At 42.0% G+C, this 24,262-nt stretch overlaps 2 protein-coding genes across 3 annotated transcripts; both read left to right on the top strand.

Annotated features, from left to right (window-relative positions):
• Positions 1-13,592, top strand: LOC123139864 (myosin-6). The gene is made up of 39 exons (XM_044559559.1): positions 1-486; positions 1,299-1,427; positions 1,604-1,747; positions 1,883-2,028; positions 2,159-2,315; positions 2,410-2,468; positions 2,562-2,721; positions 3,105-3,254; positions 3,353-3,489; positions 3,571-3,717; positions 3,833-3,934; positions 4,699-4,756; positions 4,864-4,965; positions 5,541-5,578; positions 5,664-5,790; positions 5,864-6,034; positions 6,138-6,269; positions 6,345-6,454; positions 6,552-6,612; positions 7,100-7,277; positions 7,379-7,584; positions 8,214-8,333; positions 8,648-8,746; positions 9,127-9,339; positions 9,534-9,673; positions 9,793-9,907; positions 10,005-10,043; positions 10,134-10,217; positions 10,288-10,458; positions 10,985-11,140; positions 11,230-11,415; positions 11,550-11,678; positions 11,765-11,835; positions 11,913-12,012; positions 12,087-12,143; positions 12,409-12,465; positions 12,602-12,682; positions 12,805-12,887; positions 13,050-13,592. The coding sequence occupies exons 1-39, from the start codon at positions 484-486 to the stop codon at positions 13,162-13,164; spliced, it is 4,533 nt and encodes a 1,510-aa protein (XP_044415494.1). The 5' UTR covers positions 1-483; the 3' UTR covers positions 13,165-13,592.
• A 785-nt stretch (positions 13,593-14,377) lies between these two features.
• Positions 14,378-20,089, top strand: LOC123139865 (uncharacterized). 2 transcript variants are annotated; one of them, XM_044559560.1, is made up of 7 exons: positions 14,378-14,532; positions 15,260-15,466; positions 16,090-16,653; positions 17,577-17,641; positions 17,742-17,959; positions 18,037-18,275; positions 18,570-20,089. In XM_044559560.1, the coding sequence occupies exons 2-7, from the start codon at positions 15,293-15,295 to the stop codon at positions 19,890-19,892; spliced, it is 2,583 nt and encodes an 860-aa protein (XP_044415495.1). In that variant the 5' UTR covers positions 14,378-14,532; positions 15,260-15,292; the 3' UTR covers positions 19,893-20,089. The 2 variants fall into 2 exon arrangements, with proteins under 2 accessions (XP_044415495.1, XP_044415496.1); XM_044559561.1 differs by having other exon boundaries at positions 16,105-16,653.
• Positions 20,090-24,262: the final 4,173 nt, after the last annotated feature.

Here is a 24,262-nt window from a genome sequence, read left to right on the forward strand (position 1 = left end):
CACGCCGAGCAGCAAAGGCAGCGCCGCCCACCCCACCCCACCTCCAGCCGCAGCGCGCGCAGCAAAGCGGGAGACAAAAGCCAGCGCCGCACGAGGGCGGCGGCGGCGGCGGCGCATTTCGTCGGAGCCAGGAGGGAGAGATTCGGGAGGGAGGGAGGCGGGGGCGTCGCGTGCGGAGATTCGGAAGGGCGCGCGGGGGAGGAGGAGCCAGCGACCGCGGCTCGCGTGCGGTGTCGGGGAGCGGCTCGGCCCCGATCTCGGCGTCTCCCGTCGGCGTTTCGGGGCGGCGTCTCCTCCCGCCCGCCTGCCCGCGGGGACTGGATCTCGGCGGCGCGTGGTCGCCCGACTCGGCGGGATCTCGCCGGCCGCGGGGTCGTCGCGCCGTCCCCCCGGTTTCCTCCCGGGGTCAGCAGCCGTCACCGCTCTACTCCTCCCCGCTGTACTGGGCTGGCGCGGAGATCCGCTGCTCTCAACTTCTGACCGATGGTAAGGGAGCCCTAGCTTGCTCCGGATTGCTGTTCTAAGCGTGCTTCTGACTTCCTGTTACCCTAGACTAGTGCTGCCGGCAGCAGTTTCCCCCCTGAAATTTCGGGGGTTCAACGTTGGACTGAATCCCTATGCTCCTCGTGCTAAGCCTAGCCCTTGGAGAAATGAGCATGATGGTTGTGGCAGATTCTGGTGGTGTAGGCGTTGACCTACTTGTTGATATCCTTGTGACTGTTTGGTCCGGCGCGCCGGCCTTGTTCGCGCCAGAAAATGGTTGATGGATGTCTTATGCTGGTGTGTGTTATTTGTTTCGACGTAGCGCCGCTGTGATTACCGCGCAATGCACGGGGGGCAACATTTTAGGAAATATGCATTTATTCGGGGTTGGCGATATGTGGCTAATTGACCTGCCAGTTGCTGCCGCCGCCACCCTTCTGATTGTTGGGTTCGTCATGCTGGTCTTGTTCGCGCCAGAAAATGGTCGATGGATGTCTCACGCTGGTGTGTTTTATTTGTTTCCATGTAGCGCCGTTATGATTTACCGTGGAATGCGTGGGGGACAACATTTTACGAAATATGCATTTATTCAGGGTTGGCGATATGTGGCTAATTTACCTGCTTGCTGGGCTGTCATACCGGCCTTGTTCGCGCCAGAAAATGGTTGAGTTCTCATGTCTGCGTAGGTTGCTTATTTTGATATAGCGCCGCAGTGATTAACGTCGAATGCATGAGGGCCAACATTTTAGGAGACGCACATTTTTTCAGAGTAAGCAATGCGTGCCTAGTGTCTAATGTTACATCTATTCATGCAGGCGGCTCAAGCTTCCATCGCGGTGGGATCCCAGGTTTGGGTCGAGGATCCCGACGAAGCCTGGATTGATGGGGAGGTCCTAAAGGTCAATGGAGACACGATCACGGTCAAGTGCTCCAATGAAAAAACGGTAAGTTGTTTGTATGTATTGTTAGGATTCGGCCATCTGGCCAGTTTACTCTGTGTGGATCATTAATGACAAAACTGCTTAGAAATACCATGTGAATCTAACCTTTCATAAAAGCCTAACCACGTTGAAAAGGGTGTGTTTGCACCATGTTCTAATTTGGCCCCCCTTTTTCCCAGGTTACAGCAAAAGCATCTCATGTCCATGCTAAGGATCCTGAGGAATCACCATGTGGAGTTGATGACATGACAAAACTTGCCTATCTGCATGAACCTGGGGTTCTTCAAAATTTGAAGTCTAGATATGACATGAACGAAATCTATGTAAGTCAGGATCTCTTTATATAACTTATTACTGTAGTGTGACTGTCTGACGCATATACTTTCCACTAATATTATGTTAAGAATGTCATTCATTTTTCTCATTTATGTCTTTCTTATTTCTTTGTTTGAAACCAGACGTATACTGGAAGTATTCTGATTGCTGTAAATCCTTTCCGAAGACTGCCTCATTTGTACGATATTCAGATGATGGAACAGTATAAAGGAGCAGATTTTGGTGAATTAAGCCCCCATCCTTTTGCTGTTGCAGATGTTGCATATAGGTAGGTTCATGTTGAGATCACTACGTTGTTATAGTTTAAGCAGGCATTTCCAAAAACAGGAAATGAACAGTTTTTTTCCTCTCTTCCCATTTTGGCTCGAGGAAAAATCTTGATTAATGTACCGTTACAGATTGATGCTAAATGAAGGAATAAGTCAGTCCATTCTTGTTAGTGGAGAAAGTGGTGCTGGTAAAACAGAAAGCACTAAAATGATCATGCGTTATCTTGCGTACATGGGTGGAAAGGCTGCCTCTGAAGGCCGAACTGTGGAGAAGCAAGTTCTTCAGGTAGTTAACTTTTAGACTCACCTGGTCCTGAGTAACTATTTCTGTGACCAACTGGTGTTTTTGTTCGACTGATTAATCTGCATCCCTCCCACAGTCAAATCCTGTTCTTGAAGCATTCGGAAATGCAAAGACTGTGCGAAATAACAATTCAAGGTAAGAGGCATTCTTTATATGATTGTTGCAATTAGTGTCGTGGGTAACTGTTGGTTCACTCAACCAATTTCTTTTTGTCTGTTATCACTGCAGTCGCTTTGGTAAATTTGTTGAGATCCAGTTTGATCAGAAGGGGAGGATATCAGGAGCTGCTGTCAGAACTTATCTTCTCGAGAGATCTCGTGTCTGTCAAATATCGGAATCAGAGAGAAATTACCATTGTTTCTACATGATTTGTGCTGGCTCACCTGAGGTGCTGTCCGTTACCTGTCCATTCATGCCTGTTTTTTACTAGACATATTTATATAAAATTTAAGATTAATCACCTGAGGACTTATTCGTATTTTACCATTTCTTGTTACATGCACTACTTTATTGAAATTCAAGAATTCTTTTCTCTTTCCCATGACATTACCCCCCTCTCCTAATTGTTTGTTACTGTCGCAACGGGAGTAACAGAGCCTTTGTGAATCAAAGCTCTGTACATGAAAGCTATTCAATGACATGTCCCTCTGGCTACCATTTTGCTAACATCACTGTTTATCAAGGCACTAAACATCATAAGCTTCTGCTTTAAATAACTGTATTTCATATTAGAAAGCAATGCATGGTTAAATATGCTATTTTCCATATCAGGAACGGGAGAAATACAAACTAGGGGATCCCAGTACATTTCACTATCTTAATCAGTCCAACTGCTATAAGATTGATGGCCTCGATGAATCGAAGGAGTATCTTGAAACTAGAAAGGCCATGGATATTATCGGAATCAGTTCTGAAGAGCAGGTACATATTTGGTTCTGTAACGATCTTCGCTACACCTTTTTGATCACTTGAGGCCTTGTTGACTTACCCCTTGCTTTGTCTGTTGCTTTCAAATTTAGGAAGCAATTTTCCGGATTGTTGCTGCTATTCTCCACTTGGGAAATGTTGAGTTTGCAGAAGGGGATGATGTGGATTCATCGAAACCTAAAAATGAAAAATCTATGTTTCATTTAAGGACAGCTGCCGAGCTCTTCATGTATGTACTCTGCATAGCTTCTTTTTAGGAACTGTTGAGTTCTTATGCATTTGACAAGATTCTCAAACTTTGGTCTTGTAGGTGCGATGAGAAAGCACTAGAAGATTCACTGTGTAAACGTATTATTGTGACTCGTGATGAGAACATAGTAAAAACTTTGGATGCTGAGGCTGCCAAGGGTAGTAGAGATGCACTTGCTAAAACCGTGTACTCACGATTGTTTGATTGGTGAGCTCATTTCGGAGTTATACGCCGATTGCTATCCCAGTTCAAAAGCAGCTGCTTGACTGTTCTACAAATGTTTCCTTTTGGTTCTTATCTGACAATTGTCCTTTGATCCTAGGCTCGTGACTAAGATAAACAACTCTATTGGTCAAGATCCAACTTCAAAATGCTTAATTGGGGTGCTGGATATCTACGGGTTTGAAAGCTTCAAGACAAACAGGTGCTTAACTGGTACACTTCTATAGATTTGTTGCGTGTTGGATGTGTCTTGGTCAATTCGATTGACAGAATGACAATGAGAGAAAACTGTCGGTTGGTTTGGGCCCGATTTAGTTCTAGGTGAAAGAGGGGCTATTTGACTGCAAACCCTTTAGTGATCATGACATGAGTACTTCTCCATCTTGAGGTTCTTGTTCACAGCTGAGCTCCAATTTTCTCTTTTGTTGAAGAACTGAACTCAGTCCACTGATGAAAGGTGCCACCGTGCTAGGCCTTTTTTCACCTTTGATTACATGCTAGACTCATCAGTTGGATTTTCCGCAAGATCATTATACGTATTGCCTGTAGTACATGGCAGAAATGTAACATTTGGTACAAATTACTTGGATGCTGCCTTTTCTTTTAAGAACATTGGCTATTGCTTTTTGCTTGTTTATGTGCACTTACTGTTTTTGTTCCGGTGATCATGAATTATGATCGCACCATCAGTTGAGTGATATTAGTTGAACAGTAGGTGTGTGCAGGTCTGCTTGTGCATCTGTATCTGTTACTCTTAGGATTGTCATCATGAGGTTTAAGGTTTCCTTCAATTAACTAAGACTGACATTCTATTTTTGTGCATACAGTATCTTGTCATTATTATATTTTCACAATTTTTGTTTCCTCACTGATTCATTTCTATTGTTAATTTTTACCTACTAGTTATTATGGACTTCTTATGCGTAGTTCTCAGATCTGATGCACTTCTTTTTTGGCTTTTGATAGCTTTGAGCAGTTCTGTATCAACCTGACAAATGAAAAACTGCAACAACACTTCAATCAGGCAAGTTTCTAGCTTTCTTGGTTGGAGCCTAACCCAACAGCTTCACCGTTATGGAGTTCTTTTATTTATAGAAGAGTTGTTAACTCTGAAGTTCTGCTTTTCTGCAGCATGTCTTTAAGATGGAGCAGGAAGAGTATACTAAAGAAGAAATTGACTGGAGTTACATTGAGTTTGTTGACAATCAGGATATTCTTGATCTCATCGATAAGGTATTCCCCTCTTTCTTTGTTACCTTTGCTGTAGGGTTGGGTTTGTCTCCTTGCATGACACGATCTGATTGCACAGCCTGCTGTTTGCCTGCCTAAAATAAACAAGTTCATTCAAATGAGTGTGTGTAATTTTGTATATTGGAATGCTCCCCCTACATACCGATGTTTGATGAGTTCTTGAGTGCCCATTTAATCTTTTGGTGTTAGTTGTAATTATCCACGGTTAGTGATTTCTGATCAGCAATGTCAAATGGTCACTACTAGCATTGGTTACTAGTGATCAATAGTGGTTCATTGTGGATTGGTTACAATATAAGCACTGATTATTACTCCCTCCGATCCATAACAGGGAGTAGTAGTTTATTTTGTTGATTTTTTTTATCTATGTGGACAATTCGAGGTTTCCATGCCATACATCCTGTAAATGCAGAACGTACCTAGTAAAAAAATAAAGCTGCTTCTACCACTTTGATACTTAGCCTCAATTCTTACATAGACATAAACTTATGTTGGTATGTTATGTTGCTTTATTGTCTTGTCGTGTTCCATCTAAGCACTCCATTCTTCCTTTTCAGAAACCTGGTGGAATTATTGCCCTTCTGGATGAAGCTTGGTATGGATGAGTGATAAGATCTCATTTTGTTCACTGGTTTTCTAGCATAGAAAAATTCAATCTTACATATGATTTTGTATTGCAGTATGTTGCCAAGATCGACACATGAGACATTTGCTCAGAAGTTGTACCAAACTTTCAAAAATCACAAGCGCTTTGTGAAGCCAAAGTTATCTCGGTCAGACTTTACAATATGTCATTATGCTGGAGATGTAAGTATGAACTGCCTTTGCTCTGTTAGTTACAGTTGTTTCTAATAAATCTGATGGAAACATTGATGTGTAGGTCACCTATCAAACCGAGTTATTTCTGGACAAGAACAAGGATTATGTTATTGCTGAACATCAGGCTCTCTTGGGTGCTTCAGGATGTTCGTTTGTTTCAGGCCTTTTCCCTCTTCTTTCTGATGACTCCTCAAAGTCGTCAAAGTTTTCATCGATTGGTTCCAGATTCAAGGTGCATAATGAATTGCTTTTATTATTATAATGATTCAACTGAAATTCTTGTTGCTTCCAGTTCTTCATGCTTCTAATGTATGCAATTTATATAAAAAATGCAGCAACAACTGCAATCTCTCTTGGAGACCTTGAGTTCAACTGAGCCCCACTATATCCGTTGTGTAAAGCCTAATAGTTTATTGAAGCCAGCAATTTTTGAGAACCAGAATGTTCTTCAGCAGCTCAGATGCGGAGTAAGTTTTTGTTGTTGTTGGCATTTCCGTTTGCTTCAAACTTCCAACATCAGTCCTGATATTGTTTTTTCTCAGGGTGTTATGGAAGCAATTAGGATAAGCTGTGCTGGGTATCCAACTAGAAGAACATTCCTTGAGTTCATTGACCGTTTCGGTATTCTTGCGCCTGATGTTTTGACTGGAAGGTACTAATTTGTAACTTATAAATGAATAACTGTTCTTGCTTCCTGGTTTAGTTGGTTGAGCCTTTTACTGATCTTGGCTTGTTTTCATTGATACAAGTTCTGATGAGATTACTGCTGTAAGAAAGCTCTTAGAGAAGGTAGATCTGCAAGGTTACCAGGTATGGACATTGAAGAGAAACTTACATTTTTGGCGTTGTTGATCTGTGGTATTTGATAGTTTAATGAGCATATTTTTTTTCTGTTTAGGAACACCATTGTTAATTAATGTGGGTTGATATAGGCTTTTTATATGTGACCTTCGATGGTCCATGTATTTGATACTGGCTGTATGTTGGGGATACATATTGGCTTGATGCTAGTTCAAAAAAGTCACCACCTTTATTATATAAAATATTAGACTTTAGAGGTGCATTAAGATAAGTCTGCTACGTTATGTATACTTGTATAGACTACAAACTCAAGATGTTCAAAACAGTATGCAATATATGCTGTAAGATCACTTTGTAGTTGATTAGGTGAATCACTTAAAATTGATATGTCCCTCAGAATATAACTCCTTTCTGAAATAAATCTAGTATAATGCCATCCTTTTGCATCCTTGATGTATGGACTAAACTGTATATGCTTTTGCAAATGTTTATTTAGGTTGGCAAGACAAAAGTTTTTCTTCGTTCTGGTCAAATGGCTGAACTTGATGCTCGTAGAAATGAAGTGTTAGGGCGTTCAGCTAACATGATTCAGAGGAAAGTCCGCTCGTTTTTGGCCAAGAAGAGCTTCATTGCACTACGAAGATCAGCTGTACAAATTCAGACGGTTTGTCGCGGTGAGATTTTTGTTCCTTCGAATCGTAGTCTGTTTGGCCCTACTTAATTAGCTTTATTCAAGCAATAATTTTCTGACATGGCTTTTATTGAATATTTGAAGGAGAGCTTGCAAGAATAGTTTACCAGGGTCTCCGCAGAGAAGCTGCTTCTCTCAAAATCCAGACTAGATACCGTATGCATAATGCGAGAAAGGCATACACTGAACTTTCTGCTTCCGCGCTTACCATTCAATCATCGTTACGTGGGATGGCTGCACGTAAAGAGATCCACTTCAGACGTCAAACTAGAGCTGCTATCATTATCCAGGTAACATAAAATTAAAATAACTTGTTTTGTGTGCATGTCTAAATACAAGCAAATGAATAAAAGTTGGGAATGATAACCCGCATAAGCGTTCAATTTTTCTGTTGATACAAGTATAAGATTAATCAGTAGTTAGTGGTTGCTCTGAAACTGCAGAGATCATGTTATGTTTCGCTGATTTTATCTCTATTCAGCAGTTGGGTCATTGTCTGGATGATTTTATCCTTGGTAGAAACTGCAATAAGCCAATACAGTTCCTGAAAACTAATTTTCTTCATAATTTCTATTTTACCATTCAACATTATATATAGAGGGAGTTCTGAAGTTTCCTCTTTTGTAGTGAAAGTCACATATTTCCAGTCATCCCAGTTCAGTTTCTTCATGAAATCGAGAGCTGGCTTAGTATGCATAATTATGGGTCGTGGACTATAGATGAATTACAGTGCTCTTTTCTGCTATCTTTCTAAACATGACACGTGTATCTGGTCTTTTATATTATTGCCATGATGAAACCCTACAACTTCGTTGCTACTATTCGTCCACACATTAGCTGTCTCTGAAGTGTACCATTTAGTCCCAAATTTGGAGATCAGATCAAAATGTTCACTTTATAATCTGTATTTCTGTTTCAGACTCGCTGCCGTCAATTCTTGGCGAGGTTGGATTATTCAAGAACAAGAAAAGCTGCTATTACTACACAGTGCATCTGGAGAGGAAAAGTTGCTAGAAAGGAGCTTCGAAAACTCAAATTGGTATGTTTATGTGTAACAGGCAATTTTTATATTCCATATACAATTTTTTTACGAATATATCTTGAGGTGGGCACTAGAAATTTCCTTGGGTAAAACTTCTCAACATGCTGCCTTTTCCACTCCTGGAACCACCAGTAATTCGGTATTACAGGGTATTGCACAATGTCACGTTTGCTGGCTTCTTATATACCTGATGGTGCATGATTGCTATAGGCCTTAGTAATGGAACTGGTCTGAAAAGCCCTGGTGGTGAATAGTGTAAATATTCTCTCTCATGTCAGGGTCCAGTCTTATTCATTTTCATTGCTCACCAGGCTGCACGGGAAACTGGCGCTTTGCAAGCTGCCAAAAATAAACTGGAAAAGCAAGTTCAAGAGCTTACGTGGCGCCTACAGTTGGAGAAGCGCATGCGAGTGAGTATTTTGTTACAAAATTTCTCCATATCATTGTAGCCTTAGGAATACCGCAAGCCACTGATATAACCTAATGTGGGTTTATGCACACCAATTTATATACTGCATGTGAGATTTAACATACTCAAATATGTTGTTAATGGTTCAACCTGCCGTTTGTTGGACTTGTTCTAAAAAGTGCATTTCATAAGATAACACACATACATTATTGTCTAAAGAAGTGATCTTAGTGAAGTAAAATGTGCTTGTAAGCATTTTGGAATTTGGATTGGAGATCTTTATTTGTTGTTCTGTTCTTCAGTAGAAGTAAAATGTTGACACTTGATTATCTAATCTGAGGATATTGTACTATTGCTTTAATGTGTGGCTGTTCGTTGTAGGCTGATCTTGAGGAATCTAAATCACAAGAGAATGCAAAGTTACAAGCTGCCTTGCAAGAGGTGCAACAACAGTACAAAGAAACAAAAGACACGCTAGTGAAGGAGAGAGAGGCGGCCAAAAAGGTTGCAGAGATAGCTCCAGTTATTAAAGAGGTTCCCGTTATAGATACAGAGCTGATGAATAAGCTTCGAGATGAAAATGATAAACTTAAGGTGAGACCTGAACATAATCTTGACTGACAAAGGCCTGTAATCTGTTGGTGCTTCTGTTATAAATTTAAAAAACTGCTATGGTTTGCTTTACTCCTTTTTTTTGCAGAGATTTCTTGCCTTCTACCATTCAGCACGATCTGATATTTTTGCAGTTACTTGCTGTGTTTATAACACTTTGCATTTCATGACTACAGACTCTTGTCAGTTCTCTTGAAAAGAAGATTGATGATACTGAGAAGAAATATGACGAAACAAACAAAATCAGCGAGGAAAGACTAAAGAAGGCAATGGATGCTGAGTCGAAAATTGATGATTTGAACATGGCAATGCTAAGGTTGTTCTTTTCCCTAGCCCAACTTGATAGTATAAGCACTTGCGCATGTATGTTGATTGCTGAGAAAACCATAATTAGTATTTATTGATTGACCTTTTTGTTTTTATATTCTGCTTCAGGCTTCAAGAAAAAATATCCAACATGGCAACTGATGAGAAAGTGCAAAGACAAGCGTTGTTGAGCACGCCAGTCAGGAGCATGTCTGAGCATTTGTCGATTCCAATTGTTCCAAAGGTAGAATTGATGGTTTAAAATAATGTTTCTTGTTAATTCTGCTGTTAATGCTTATGCTTCTTTACTCAACTCTTCTGCTTCTTTCTCTGTTATTCAGAACCTGGAGAATGGCTATCATGAGGCTGAAGAGCCAAAGGTTCGGATTTTACACCTTTATATTTCTATTTAGTCTCTTCAACTTCAGTTGCACCCTTAATCTCATGGCAAAACTGCTATCCTTTTTCAGGAACCCCAAAGTGCACCCCCTGCCCTTAAGGATTATGGGAATGGCGATCCAAAGTTGAGAAAATCTTCTGCTGAGAAGCAACAGGTAAGTCAACATTTTTTAGTCCTTCAACTGCTTCTGTAAACAAGGTTATTTAACACTAATCTTTCTGTAGGAAAATGTCGATGCACTCATTGACTGTGTAGCAAAAAATCTTGGCTACTGTGAGGGGAAGCCAGTTGCTGCTTTTACCATATATAAATGTCTCCTTCACTGGAAATCTTTTGAGGCTGAGAAGACCAGTGTTTTTGACCGTCTTATTCAGTTGATAGGATCTGCAATAGAGGTAATCTGAAACCTAAACTTTGGTCTTAATATTCAAGCCATAATTCAAATAAGTATAAATGAGTGATCATTGGATTTTTTTTGTTTCATTTTGGAGCTGACCACTGTCCATTTCACATCTAGCTGCTTGTTAGTAACACCAGATGTGCCTTTTATTTTCATAAGTTGGACCATGTTAGAAGCTAGTTTTTTTGCTCTAGAAGCTCGATTTTCTTGGTCTTACCTTTGTATGGATAAGCTCTGAACTTTTGATGCCATGTTTTTAGAATTTTGAAAGAATTTGGTTTTGTTCAAAGTTCCGCTACTGAAGAAAACAACGATGAGATAGTCATGTTACTTCACTATTCTTCAGGCTTCTTTTAGACTTTACCTTATATGTAGTCTGATCATCTTTTTAATGAACTTGGATATTGGATTCACCTACAATTACAAATTAATTTTATTGTTCTTTTGAATTTTGAATGTGTCAAGCTGCTTTCCCCTCTCCCCTAATGTCAGTTTACAATTTGGATCTGTCTTTGATGCAGAATGAGGAGGACAATGACAACCTTGCCTACTGGCTCTCAAATACGTCTAGCTTGCTTTTCCTCTTACAAAGAAGTCTCAAAGCTGCTGGTGCACCTGGGACTGTTTCACGAAAGAAACCTCCTCAGCCGACATCGTTGTTTGGTAGAATGGCCCAAGTATGTTATTGTCCTTCTCATGCTCATAAGTAAATGGGGAGAATTGTTGAATGTGATAATTGGATTTTGATGTTAATTTATTTGTCTAGGGCTTGCGCTCTGCATCCTTTGCCAACATGCACGTTGAAGCGACTGATGTTGTGCGCCAAGTTGAGGCCAAGTATCCTGCGTTGCTTTTCAAGCAGCAGTTGACTGCTTACGTGGAGAAGATTTATGGAATCATCCGTGATAATATTAAAAAGGAATTGTCATCTTTGATTTCTTTATGCATCCAGGTAACATATCCTCGCTTTAGATTTTTTTTTCTGTTTACTGATAGCTGGCATTGGGTCCTATAAGTTTCCAGTTGGTACATGAGCATAAACATATTTGTGATTACTATTAACCACATGCTCTTGTTAATCACAAGGCTCCAAGAACAATGAAAGCTAGCATGCTGCGAATTTCTGGAAGGTCATCTGGTCAAACTCAGAGCAACCATTGGCAGAAAATTATTGAGAACTTGGATATCCTTCTAAAACTTCTACAAGATAACCATGTATGCATATCTCTCTTTGACCCTTTGTTTATGTGGGATTCGCTTCAGCTGGATGTATATTTAACTGTCATTTTGTTTATCCTCAGGTACCCCCAGTTTTAGCTCAGAAAATCTTTACCCAGATATTCTCATACATCAATGTACAGCTATTCAATAGGTGAGCTTAACTTCTGAAGTTCTGTTTTTTGATTGTACGGAAGCTAGTGCAATACATGCTTACTGTTTGTTCTACAGTCTGCTCCTTCGTCGTGAGTGCTGCTCCTTCAGCAATGGAGAGTATGTCAAAGCTGGCTTAGCTGAGTTGGAATTGTGGTGTGCAAAGGCAACATCCGAGGTGACCTGCCTGCTGTGTTATTCCTTGGTTTCTTTTTGTATATGATTCAAATTACTGAAGTTTCTTGGTTACAGTATGCAGCATCATCATGGGATGAAATCAGGCATATCAGACAGGCTGTTGGCTTTTTGGTACGGTCCTCTAATTTGTTCAGTTACATGTATATAGTTTCAACAAATGCATGGTGCATATCTGACTATCTGTCTTATTATCATCCAATAACTTAGTCATTTGTCGTTGGATTCAATAAGCTTCATAATATATAACTTTGGATGATGTAATTCATAACTTCCAGCTCAATAAAGCAAGTCTAGCAGTTTGGGTTCGAATTTCAAATGTTCTTGCACTGTGGATTGTAACTTGCAAGTACTCATACATTTTCAATACTCCTTTCAGGTTATATTCCAGAAGTTCAGGATATCTTATGATGAGATAGTACATGACCTATGTCCGGTAAAATCTCAAAACTGTTAACCCACTTTTTGATTTCGTTGATTTTCTCATGCTTTTTCTGGTTTATGTTTTTTACTTTTGCGAAGTATGAAATCGTCCTGGTCCTAATCAATGTTCAATTGTTTTCCTTTTGTAGATTTTGAGTGTCCAACAACTATACCGAATTTGTACACAGTACTGGGACGACAAGTACAATACCCAAAGCGTATCGTCAGATGTGAGCTCCATTTCTTTAAGAACTTCACCGCTTTATTTGCAATTATGCATTCTTATCAGCGAGATACTACTTTCCACACGATATTAAAGGACAAACATAACTCGACCCCTCTAATATTTCAGGTCCTTAGTAACATGCGGGTCCTAATGACGGAGGATTCGAACAATGCAGAAAGCAGCTCATTTCTGTTGGATGATAATTCAAGGTAACATAAGTACCATTCCATCCAGTGATGTTGATATCATTGTACTGATCCACAGCATTCTTAATATTCTGCTTTTTTTCTGCCTTGTGTTTCTGTTGCAATCCACAGCATTCTTAATATTCTGCTTCTTTTTTTGCCTTGTGTTTCTGTTGCAATCCACAGCATTCCATTCTCAGTGGAGGATATCACCAACGCGATACAGGAGAAGGACTTCTCGGACGTGAAACCAGCCGAGGAGCTGCTCGAGAACCCCGCGTTCCAGTTTTTACAGGATTAGGGCCGAGCTTTATACTACCGCTAGATACCTCATCAGATTTGTTTCTTCATTTGTTGTACATTTCTTTTTCCTACCCTTTTCCGCTGCAGCATGCGTGCGTGCCTTCTTGGGGGGTTACGTTTTCTCTCCTTCATTATATAGGGTAGTCACTAGGGTTGGGATGGGATTTCCTCCCTTGATAGTAGAAGTAAAAGCCACACCTTTTAAATGGAGGCAAATCATTCTTTGTAGGGCAAGTTGGAGCCAGTCAGTCGGTCGGTCTTTTTTTGGTTTTACCCAGGGGCAGGGGTCGTTGGGAGAAAAAGTCATTGTAGTAATGTGTTGGTAGTATTCCATCCCCCCCCACAGTTATAGATTGTACAAATTTACAGTGTAAATCAACAGTGCAAGAAGAAAGAAATCCATATACCAAAGTGACATTGTCAACATTTTCGCCTGTCTGTGTTTGTTTACCAAAATGCTCTGTGTGGCACTTGATGATCTCAGTTAGATTATGCTTATTATTTTTCTTTTGAGTGTGCGCATCGTCGTTAAGTTTGAAAGCAAATGTCGCTTTGGATTCAAGTTGTGTGCGGAGTGTTGAAAATGACAGAGGATGCCCACCTTATGAGCATCGTTTTCTTCAGTGGTGTGGTGTGGCATTTAGCCTAGGTATATGCTGCGGGTATCAACATAGATAATATATATATAATTTTCACTGAAGGAGTGGGTTCTAGGCTGTAATCCACCATCTGAGTGCGGTTTATTTGCTTGTACTCCTCCGTTCGTAATTAAGCGACGTGGTTCAGTTTCAAATTTGAACTAAAAACTATGTCATTTATTTTCGAACGGAGGGAGTAGCACAGAGTTAAAGAAGAAAGCTGCAAGTAGAATACTAAAAACCCACCGGTTCAACAACAATTTTATTTAACCTTTCCACGCAAAAATCCGATTTGTCAGTTTTGACCCTGAGACCCACAGATAGATATTCATTTCGAAGTTGCAGCAGCAAAGCCGTCCGGAGCACGCGAGGGTGGAATTTGGAACCCTCTGGCGCCAACCGTGACATTCCCCCCAAGGCCGAAAGCGAAAAAACAAAGACGGGCGGGCGGGGACGGGTGACGTTCCCGAATCTACCCCTCCTCCCTGGAAAGGCCCTGCCCCGCGCACGCATGGCCCCCGGAGGGCATTCCCGTACAATGACCTCAGCCGCTGGAAAAGTGGCGAGCAATGAATGAATACGGCGGGCGCAGCCGAGCTCCCCCGAAACCGAATTGAATTGGAGACAAACAGCAAAAGGGTAAAAAAAAAAAGGCGAGCCAGGGGGAACGCGGCCCGAGAACTCCCTCTCCGACGGACCCCGGAATTCCGCCGCCGCGCCGGATCGAGGTAATGGGCTCCTCCCTCCCTCCCTCCCTCGCCGTCCTCTCCGCCGGCGCGTGGCCTCCGCGCGCGCGTGCGTGCCAGCGGGGAGGCGGTTGGCGCCCGGTGGTTTCGCCCACCCTGTTTTTGTTTGTTGGTGGCGTGGAAAAGGTAGGAGCCGTGCCGCGGACGGCCCCGCCGCCGTTCGTGGCCATTTCGCTCCAGGGGAATCCGTTTCGAATGGGATTCGGTTCGTTTGTTAGCGCGGCGCCGATTCTGGATGCGGTTTCGGGATTGCTGGCGTGCGCGGAATTGGGGTTCCGCGGATGGCTTCGTCGTTCGAGTTGCTTCTGTAGGCGCCCTGCTGGTGCTGGGGCGATTAGGGTCGGAGACGGCAGTCCCATGTGCGTTTCAGTTCGATTTTTGTCCAGTGCTGTACCATGCGGTGGGTTCTCTGTTCTGTTTAGGTGGGGGAATGGATTCTCTACTGTTTGATGGATGGGGGGAGTGCTGCGTTGGCTTTACTTGTTACTGATGGAGGGTTGGGGGATAGGCGGGCATGGGGTTAGTACTCAGCATCTTCTTCTTCCAAATGATATTCCTGTATGGAGAGGATGGATTGAGGCTCGTGTCCTTATGTCCTAGTGTTGATTGGTCTGCGACGAAACCCCGGATTACATTTCCAGCAAGTCCAGGAGATTAATCACATCCATCATTTTTTTTATTTGAAATAACATTTTCTTCTGCTATGCAGGCTTGCTTGAGCAGAGGTTTGGCGTGGTTCGAGATGAGCGCCAGCATCACGGTGACCTACAAGAGGAAGCGTGGCGCGTCACGGGCCCAGGCGGCGGATGGCGCCACTCGGGAACCTCCCCCTGTTTCTGGCGGTGGGGTTGCCGACAGCGAGGCCCCGGAAGACGGGGCGGACGCTGATAAAGACCTGTTGAACGGATGTGATCATGTAAGAAGCCTTGAGTTCTCTCTTTCCTGTTCATCGTGATGTTTGATGTTATCTCTATTGCATCTGTCTGTCCATGTTAGTTCTGCCGGTACTGATTTTCCCGCCTTCTAAGATGGTGGATTTTCGCGCCATTTTTAGGAGGGCACGTAAGTTGCTGCGCTAACCGGTACAATATGAGCCATGTGTTTTAAGAGCTCTTATCTTGTATGTATTTGGAAATTTGTGGTATCAATATGATGCAGACATAGCTCCACCTTTTGGTTTGGCTGGTTTCGCAGTGGCTGTGGGGCTGTTGTCTGTACGATAAATGCTTAGTAGTTGCTTTGCTTTGGTAGTAGCTTGTAGTAGGTTTTGAACCATATGGTTTCTCTTAATGGAAATCGAAGGGGGTGGCCCTTCTTTTAGTAAAATAAAATGATGCAGGCATTTATATCTGAAAATATCAATAGCTGGATGATCTCAGAATATTATATATTTTTATGATAAGCAGGATATAGAATATTGCTCTGAATGTTTATTATCCCATAAATTCAATGCTTTATGGCATTTTAATTCTATATCCATATTTTGATTGTCTACCTTCTTTTGCATCTTATACCTTTTCTCTTCTGGAAAATTGACAGCCTGCCTCTACACAGCAACAGCATGTCTGCAAGTCAATGCAAGAAAGCGCCAGAGAAGAAGCACCTAAGCCATATGCACATGCAACGGAGAAAGAACAAAAGGAAATTCCATTATGCGAACCATTGCCACGGATGGAGCGACCTGAGAGTTGTTCTGTCACCACTCTCCCAATAGCAGAGGCGTGTAATGATAAATTACAATGCACCAATGACACAGTTAATCCCATCCCTGCTCCCAGTTCTGTATGCTATCTCAGACATGCTGATGGGACAACTAATCAAGCAGAGGATTCTAATAACTCTGCTCATGTGGTAATAAATTCTCATCAAGGGCCAGAAGATACTATCAGCCCTAGTCAATGTAAGAACAGATTTAGTCCTCAGCTCACCTTCCGGAGGCGTGTTAAAAGGAAAATTAATTTGGACGAGGCAGCTGAGGGAAATTATATGAATGATAACGGCAAAGGGTTCTCAACAATGGCATGTAGCCCACAAAGTTTGTCAGTTAATGCTACAGCCTTGCTCAAAGTAACTGATGCTGATTCTTTGGATACTGCAGATAAGGTATGTTTTCTCACTCGTCCTACCACACTCTTGTACTGTGCTGCAAAAATGACATTGTTTTAATTCTTGACTCATATTCATGGTGCTATAGTTTTCCTTTTACATGGTTATTTGCTTAAGAACTTGGATTTGAATATAGTAAGTTAATAACAAGGCGAATATTGAAGTTCAGATTGAGTGGAAAGTTAATTTAGTTGCTTTTGTACCCAACTGTAATGATCTCCTTACTTATTGCTGTTTTTTTAATCTACTTTTGAAGTATGATGTTATCAAGCCATCATAATATTTTTAAAAGTAATATTCTCTACCTCGTTTATGCTGATTATATATTTTTTCCTTGTGAAAAGGGACTTCACAATTTTTACCCAGCTGGCAAACAAGAATAATGCGGCTATTAGTTTCTCTATTATATAAAAAAAAGGTGCCGAGAACTTAGTGCTAGCTCAGTGGCTGGAGTTTAGGTTGTTGAACTCGCCGATCAGCGTCCGAGTCCTCACGGGGTCAGCGGAGCCCCCGTGGGGATTCGAACGCTGGTGTGCGCATTCAACAGCCTGAACTCGTGCCACTGAGCCAGGACTCAGTTCTGACTAGTTTCTTTATTATATCATTGCATAATTTATATATGGAACAACCAATCAATATTACAGGCAAGAGATTTGCATCGTAACTGCGATATAGATGTGCAGATGCCAAAGGAGTCACAATGCATCAACAAAAGAGAATTTCATATATGCTCCACCGTATACAAGTTGATAGTGCCCTATTTATCTCGCTGTATATGGTAAAATCATCAGTGACAGAGAATATGTACATATCAAATACTTGAAATACTTCACCAGTGCCAGTAAATGGTGTACTTCGTGATGGCTAAAGGTGTCCAAATTACAATGTAGCATTGACTCTCTCACATATTCTGTGTGCAGGTAGCTACAGAAGGAACAAGTACTGGACTAACTGTATCAGCTCAACGCTTGCTTGAACAAAAAAGGTAACAAAATTGTGTTCGCTAAGTGCTGTGATCTGACATCAAAGTGATGCTATTGCTAGACTTACATGTTCGAAGGACTAATTCGATTCTTCTTTTGTAGTTCATGCATGCTAAAAACTAAAGTGCAGCATACGGTTTCCACACAGCATATTGAAGATGTAAACCAAGCCGTAACTTCAGAACGTGCTGGTACACCAGTGTCAGAATTTACTAGTGTGCAAGTGATCAGTGAGCCAGATGTAAGAGCGGAGGACTTGGGCAAAACTCTAGGTCGTGTTAATGAAGCACCAAAAGTTGTTGAAATGAAGGAGTTACATGGTAATGGGCTTCTTCATAGTCAGCAAGGAATAAATAAATTTAAATAGGTTGAAACTAACCAGTGTATCTGTGTACAGATGATCCTCCAGAATCCCAAGGTTCAACAAAACATATTCCAGTAATTATCTTGGACGGTGATAATGATGAGAGGGCGAGGGGTAAACTGCTGGAAAATTCAAAGGTTCCTGATCAAGTGGCCCAGGAGGAAAACAAAAGCAGATTTAATTTAGGGAAGTTTAACCTGAATTCTGTTGAATTATGTCAAGAGAGGCTTCTCAATCTGGATGACTCGTCTGTTCAAAGGCTGCCAGATCAGGTGAGAATGACAAAATCACATAGTTGGCTCATCTTTTAGGAAGTGCTTCATTGGTAGTTTTGGCTTGCGTCAAGAAGTTCTATGCCTCACCCGCTTAGAGGATTATTTTCAGTCAGTAAAACCGTTTTTCCTTCCCAAATCGTACATAGTTCTGCCCTTCTTTTCAGACAAGTTTGTTCTTTTCTTGATATTTTATCAATCTGTGGATGGTTTACTAAACTGTTTAATTCTATCTGAATTTACAAGCTCCGCTTCATATATATCCATGCATTAAACATTTTCTACTGCTTACAGGATCATTTTGGTACTGAACGAAAACAAGTTTCTCAACCAATTGAAAGGTTATTTTTTACAAAGGAGAAAGAAACCGTCCATGATAAAGAACAACATCAAGAGGGAACCTCAACATTGCATACCTTGTACCCAAATTTTTATGATCCGGCTCTGTCATGGAAAGCTGAGAGTTCCAAGGAACCAAAGAGCATGCCTTCAGAACTGAAATTCAGAATAATGGATAAGGCTCCTGAGTCCAGTTTGGAACTCCGCTTGGATAGTTTCCATGACAGTGGCATGTCTGCCCTGAGTCATGATAAGTTATTTCATGGAGGCAAGTCCAGTGGATCTCATGTACTGACAGAAAGGGTTGGCACATATTCCTACAGAAGACGTCAGGTTACCTGGTCGGAAGAAGAGTTAGATTTTCTGTGGATTGGAGTGAGGAGGTATGGAACAAATAACTGGAATGCAATGCTTAGGGATGCACGGCTACGGTTCTCAAGCTCAAGAATGGCTGAGGACCTTGCTAAACAATGGAACAAGGAGCAAAAGAAACTTCTAGGCGTAGATCTTCAATCAATCAGAACATCTGCTATAGGTTCTGCACCGCCTCCCCATATAGCAGAAGATTATGCTGGAAGCAGTTCGTGCACTGGATGCTCAAAGCCTCAATTTCTTGCAGCCCATTCGGACCTTTCCTTGGGCGACGCGTACCTTCGGAATGCTCGCGCTTCAGATAGAGGCCAACATTATTTGTCAAACCTTGGCAGGTTTAACCTTCACGGAATCGACAATGTGCCGAGAAATTTGTCTCTGGGAGGTTTCCCTGGAGCTTCGTCCTCACAGGGGAGAACTGGGAGCAGGCGTAGGAAGACAACCAAGCTTCAAAAGCCATACTATGACAGCAGGTCGCACTGGTGCCAAGAACTACCACAGAGGATGCCGGCTCAGCTCCTTCCCATCAACCAACAACCAATCAACAGCCTTCCTCAGTGGCTTACTAAGGGCGCTGAGACCAGTAAAAGCTGGCTCAACCCGGAGATGTGGTCGAGCGCGTCACAGGCGCCAGGCCATTCTGTCGCAGATCCACTGAATGACAGCCTGAGGGCTGCCGCCTTTTTGTTCCCCGACGACAAGAAACCACATGCCATGCCCGACGCCTCTTTGAAGCTGGCGCTGAAGAGGAAAGCGGAGTGGCGCAGTCTAGGCAAGAAGCTTTTTCGGACCAGCGGTGACACCTTGGATCTAAACCAGAGGGCCGCTGCTATGGCAGCAGGGCCGAGCGGCACCACCCCGAGCGACACCGGCGCGTCGTCTGAAGAGACGGTGTCAGATAGCTGAGCTTCGTGTCGTCGTGTGCCAAGTGTCATGATCTTGCGCATGTTAGTCCCTTCCGTTGTGTTAGTTGACAAACTTGTTGTCTTTGATGCTGAAGTTGGTGGAACACTAGTTGAATAGCAGGGAATGTTTTGCTGCATTTGCATTTAACTGGAAATGATTTATTGATGGTCAATGAACGTAGTAATACAAGCTATCTACATCCCCAAGCATCGTTTCGTTTTTTGCTAAATGAATGAGCTTTGGGATGGCCATTGGGTTAGGTTCATCTAAATCTAAGGCGATCTGGTCCTTTTTTTTTACTAACAATCTGGTCCTTTGAGGCAATGATGGAGAAAGTAGAGTCTACTAGAGAGTGGATTGATATGATCATGGATGTGTGTCTTTTATATTTCTTTACAGAGAGAGTATTTTTCTAAAAGTACACCAAAAGTGTATCATATTTTTATAGAAGGTAGAAACATAATTACAAGGAGTCTATCACAAATGCGAACATTCGGGTAAACATGAGACATTCTCGTTACACCAACACCGAGCCAGAAAACCTAAGCTAACCTCTCACAAAACGGTGCAAACCACCAACACCAACACCTGCTTGCCTCCACCCAGCAAATTCGCTTAACACTTGAGTAGATTGCCCCATTGGTGTTCTTTGATGATCTACCCTATTGAATACCCATGCATTGCATTGCTTTTAACGGACCAAGTGACCGCAATGATTTAAGTGTCGAAACCTCTCCTGTCGCCCTTCCGAAAGTTCCTCCTTTCCCTCAACCACCACTCTTGGAAGAGGCCCTTACACATTGATGCCAAGTTGGTCCGAGATATTGTACCATAATTGAAACTGTTCTTTTTTGCCATCGAGGGGGTTGAGACAAGGGGAACCTATGTGCCCTTATCTATTCTTGTTGTGCGTGGAAGGCCTGTCAACAATGTTCCTATTTGTCGAAAGAGGAAGGGGCTTTAGCTGGGGTGAGAGTTTGCACCGATGCTTGAACGTTCATTTTGCATCATGTTTTTCCACTATTATTTATAGTGTTTTTGATCAATATTTCACTTTATGACGCAATTCTAATGCCTTTTATCTCTTCATATGCAAGATTTACATGAAGAGGGAAATTGTCGGTAGCTGAAATTCTGGACCTAAAAGAGCTACAACATAGATAGCTATTTTCCGGAGCTCCAAATGACCTAAAATTTTACGGAGAATATTTTTGGAATATATAAAAATACTAAAAGGAAAAAGTACCGGAGATGACTCACCGTGGGCCCACCCTGCCCCTTGTGGGGCCCACAGACGGCCTCCGGTGCCCCACTTCTGCTATATGAAGTCATTTGCCCTGGAAAAATAATAATAATAAGAAGACTTTCGGGAGAAGCGCCGCCGTCTCAAGACGGAATCTGGGCAGGAGCACTTTTGCTCTCCAGCGGAGCGATTCCATCAGGGATACTTCCCCTCGGGAGGGGGAAATCGAAGTCATCGACATCAGCAACATTCTCCCATCATGGGAGAACTCGTCTCCATCAACATCTTCACCAGCACCAGCACCATCTCATCTCAAACCCTAGTTCATCTCTTATATTCAATCTTTGTTTCAAAACCTCAGATTGGTACCTGTGGGTTGCTACTAGTGTTGATTACATCTTGTAGTTGATACTAGTTGGTTTATTTGGTGGAAGATTATATATTCAGATTGTTAAACATCTATATCACTCCTCTGAACTAGAACCTGAATATGATTTGTGAGTAGTTTTGTTTGTCCTTGAGGACATGGGAGAAGTGAATACGATTTGTGAGTAGTTTTGTTTGTCCTTGAGGACATGTGAGAAGTGTTGTTATAAGTAATCATGTGAAGTTAGTATTCGTTCAATATTTTGATGATGTGTATGTTGTTCTTCCAATAGTGGTGTCGTGTGAACGTCGACTACATGACACATTATCATGCTTCGGCCGAGGGGAAGTCATTGTGGAGTAGTAAGTAGATGATGGGTTGGGAGAGTGACAGAAACTTAAAACCCTAGTTTATGTGCTATTCCGTAAGGGTTGATTTGGATCCATATGTTTCATGCTATGGTGAGATTTATCTTAATCCTTTCGTAGTTGCGGATGCTTGCGAGAGACGGTAATCATAAGTGGGTTGTTTGTTCAAGTAAGAACAACACCTAGCACCGGTCCACCCACATATCAAATTATTAAAGTAGTGAATGCGAATCAACTAAACATGATGAACGCAACTAGATGTAATTCCTGTGTGTCCTCGAGAATGTTTTGCTCACTATAAGAAGTACTTTCAAATTGTCCTTTGCTATAAAAAGGATTGGGCCACCCTGCTGCATCTTTGTTACTATTGTTACTTGTTACGAATTATCTTGCTACGAAACTATCTGTTACTACTACTCACAGCACTAGCAGAGAATACCTTGCTAAAAAGCGCTTGCCAAATCCTTCTGCTCCTCGTTGGGTTCGACATTTTTACTTATCGAAAGGACTACAATTGATTCCCTATATTTGTGGGTCATCAATGCTCCATGTGTCTCATCTTCTATTCGCCAACGACTCTCTCGTATTAATGAAGGAGGATGTGACGAATGCAATTTGTCTAAAAAACATTATGAATTCTTATTGTGCTTCATCGGGCAGCGAGTAAATATAGCTAAATCTAGCATATATTTTAGCCCAAACACTGTCATCGAAGTCAGAGTGGATGTTTGTACTGTTCTCAATATACACATGCAGGCCCTGTCGGATAAATACTTGGGATTACCTCTATTGGTTGGGGGTAGATAGAAGTGAATGTTTTGAACATTTGGTGGAAAGGATCATTGAAAGAATTAATGGGTAGAAGGAGAAGATATTATCTACTGAAGGTAAAGAAGTGCTTCTAAAAGTTGTGGCACAAGCCATCCCGGCATATGTGATGTTTGTATTTAAGCTTTCGAAAAAATGTAAAGGAATCATAGATGCAATATCACAACATTGGTGGGGTAATGATGCTACTGAAAGGAAGATACATTCGTATGCCTGGTGGAAGCTTTGTCTTCCAGAAAAATGAGGTGGTTTAGGTTTTCGTGATCCTCATAGCTTTAATTTGGCAATGCTTGCAAAGCAAGTCTGGCGGCTTTTGTGCAATCCAGAGACTTTGTGCGCAAAAGTGTTGAGAGCGAAGTATTATCCACATGGCAAACTGTTGAAAGCAAAAATTAAGAGCGGTGCATCCTTTACTTTGCAAAGTATACTAGCCGGGGCTGCTACTTTTAATAGAGGATGTATATGGGGAGTGGGATACGAGATTGAGATAAATATTTGGGAGGACAACTGGGTTCTTAACAGCCCGGCCCGATCAATGCTAAGATCTTGACACCGCATGGTGTATGTTTACTAAGTTCAGTGTCAGAATTAATGGACCCCATAACTGGTCTGTGGGATGAGATCTTGGTAAGGTATATCTTTTGGCCAGTGGATGCAAATAGGATCCTAGCGATCCCGCTATCTTCTCCTGTATAGTAGACTTTGTTGCGTGGCGGTTTACAAAGACTAGTATGTTCGCACTTCGGTCAACATACAATTATGAATGGGCTCACCAGTTTTGGGAGAATGAAAGGAATTTCCTTTAGCAGGAAGATCAACTATTAACCATGTTTGGAACACATTGTGGTTCTGCTCGGTTGATGTGGATTTTTTTTTGCTTCAAGGGCTTTGCAGGGAGTTTTACCATGTTTTGGTGTTTTGGCAAATGGACATGTTCCACTGTCGAGCCAATGCCCTCGGTGTACAACCCTTTGCAGGGATATCAAGCATACTTTGTGTGAATGTACGTAGCCATGCGAAGGAGGTTTGGACAAGATTAGGCTACTCGATATCATCGAGAAGGCATTGTGTGTTGACCGTTCAGGAAGTGTGGTGCTAGAAGAGCTTTTGCATGCACATGAAATAACTGCACCACATATTGAGGCTACAGACTTTAAGGAGGTAATTTTTACTGCAACATGGTAGATCTGGATGTGTAGGCGACGTCTATTTCATGAAGAAGGTGTGCCGCCGGCTACACGTACAAGCTGCAATGGCTATACAAGTGATTATGTCTAATAATATTCGAGCAATGAGAAAACAAGTTATAGCCAAGAAGAGTGGTTGGGATGAGCCGAGAGAGAATTTTGTGATGATAAACATGGATGCAGCTTTTGATGAGAATACAAAGACAGGAGGCATGGGGGTTGTGGCGCGCGATTCGCTTGGTAATTTCCTGGCGGCTTGTAGTGTTTCAGTTGATCATGCACTGGATGCAGCGACCAGTGAAGCACTTAAGAACATGCGAGGTTTGGATCTTGCTAATGAAGTTGGATTTAGCCGGATAATCATCTAATCCGATTGG

Source organism: Triticum aestivum, chromosome 6B (genome assembly GCF_018294505.1).
Source record: "Triticum aestivum cultivar Chinese Spring chromosome 6B, IWGSC CS RefSeq v2.1, whole genome shotgun sequence".
In the NCBI taxonomy this organism is placed as follows: Eukaryota; Viridiplantae; Streptophyta; class Magnoliopsida; order Poales; family Poaceae; genus Triticum; species Triticum aestivum.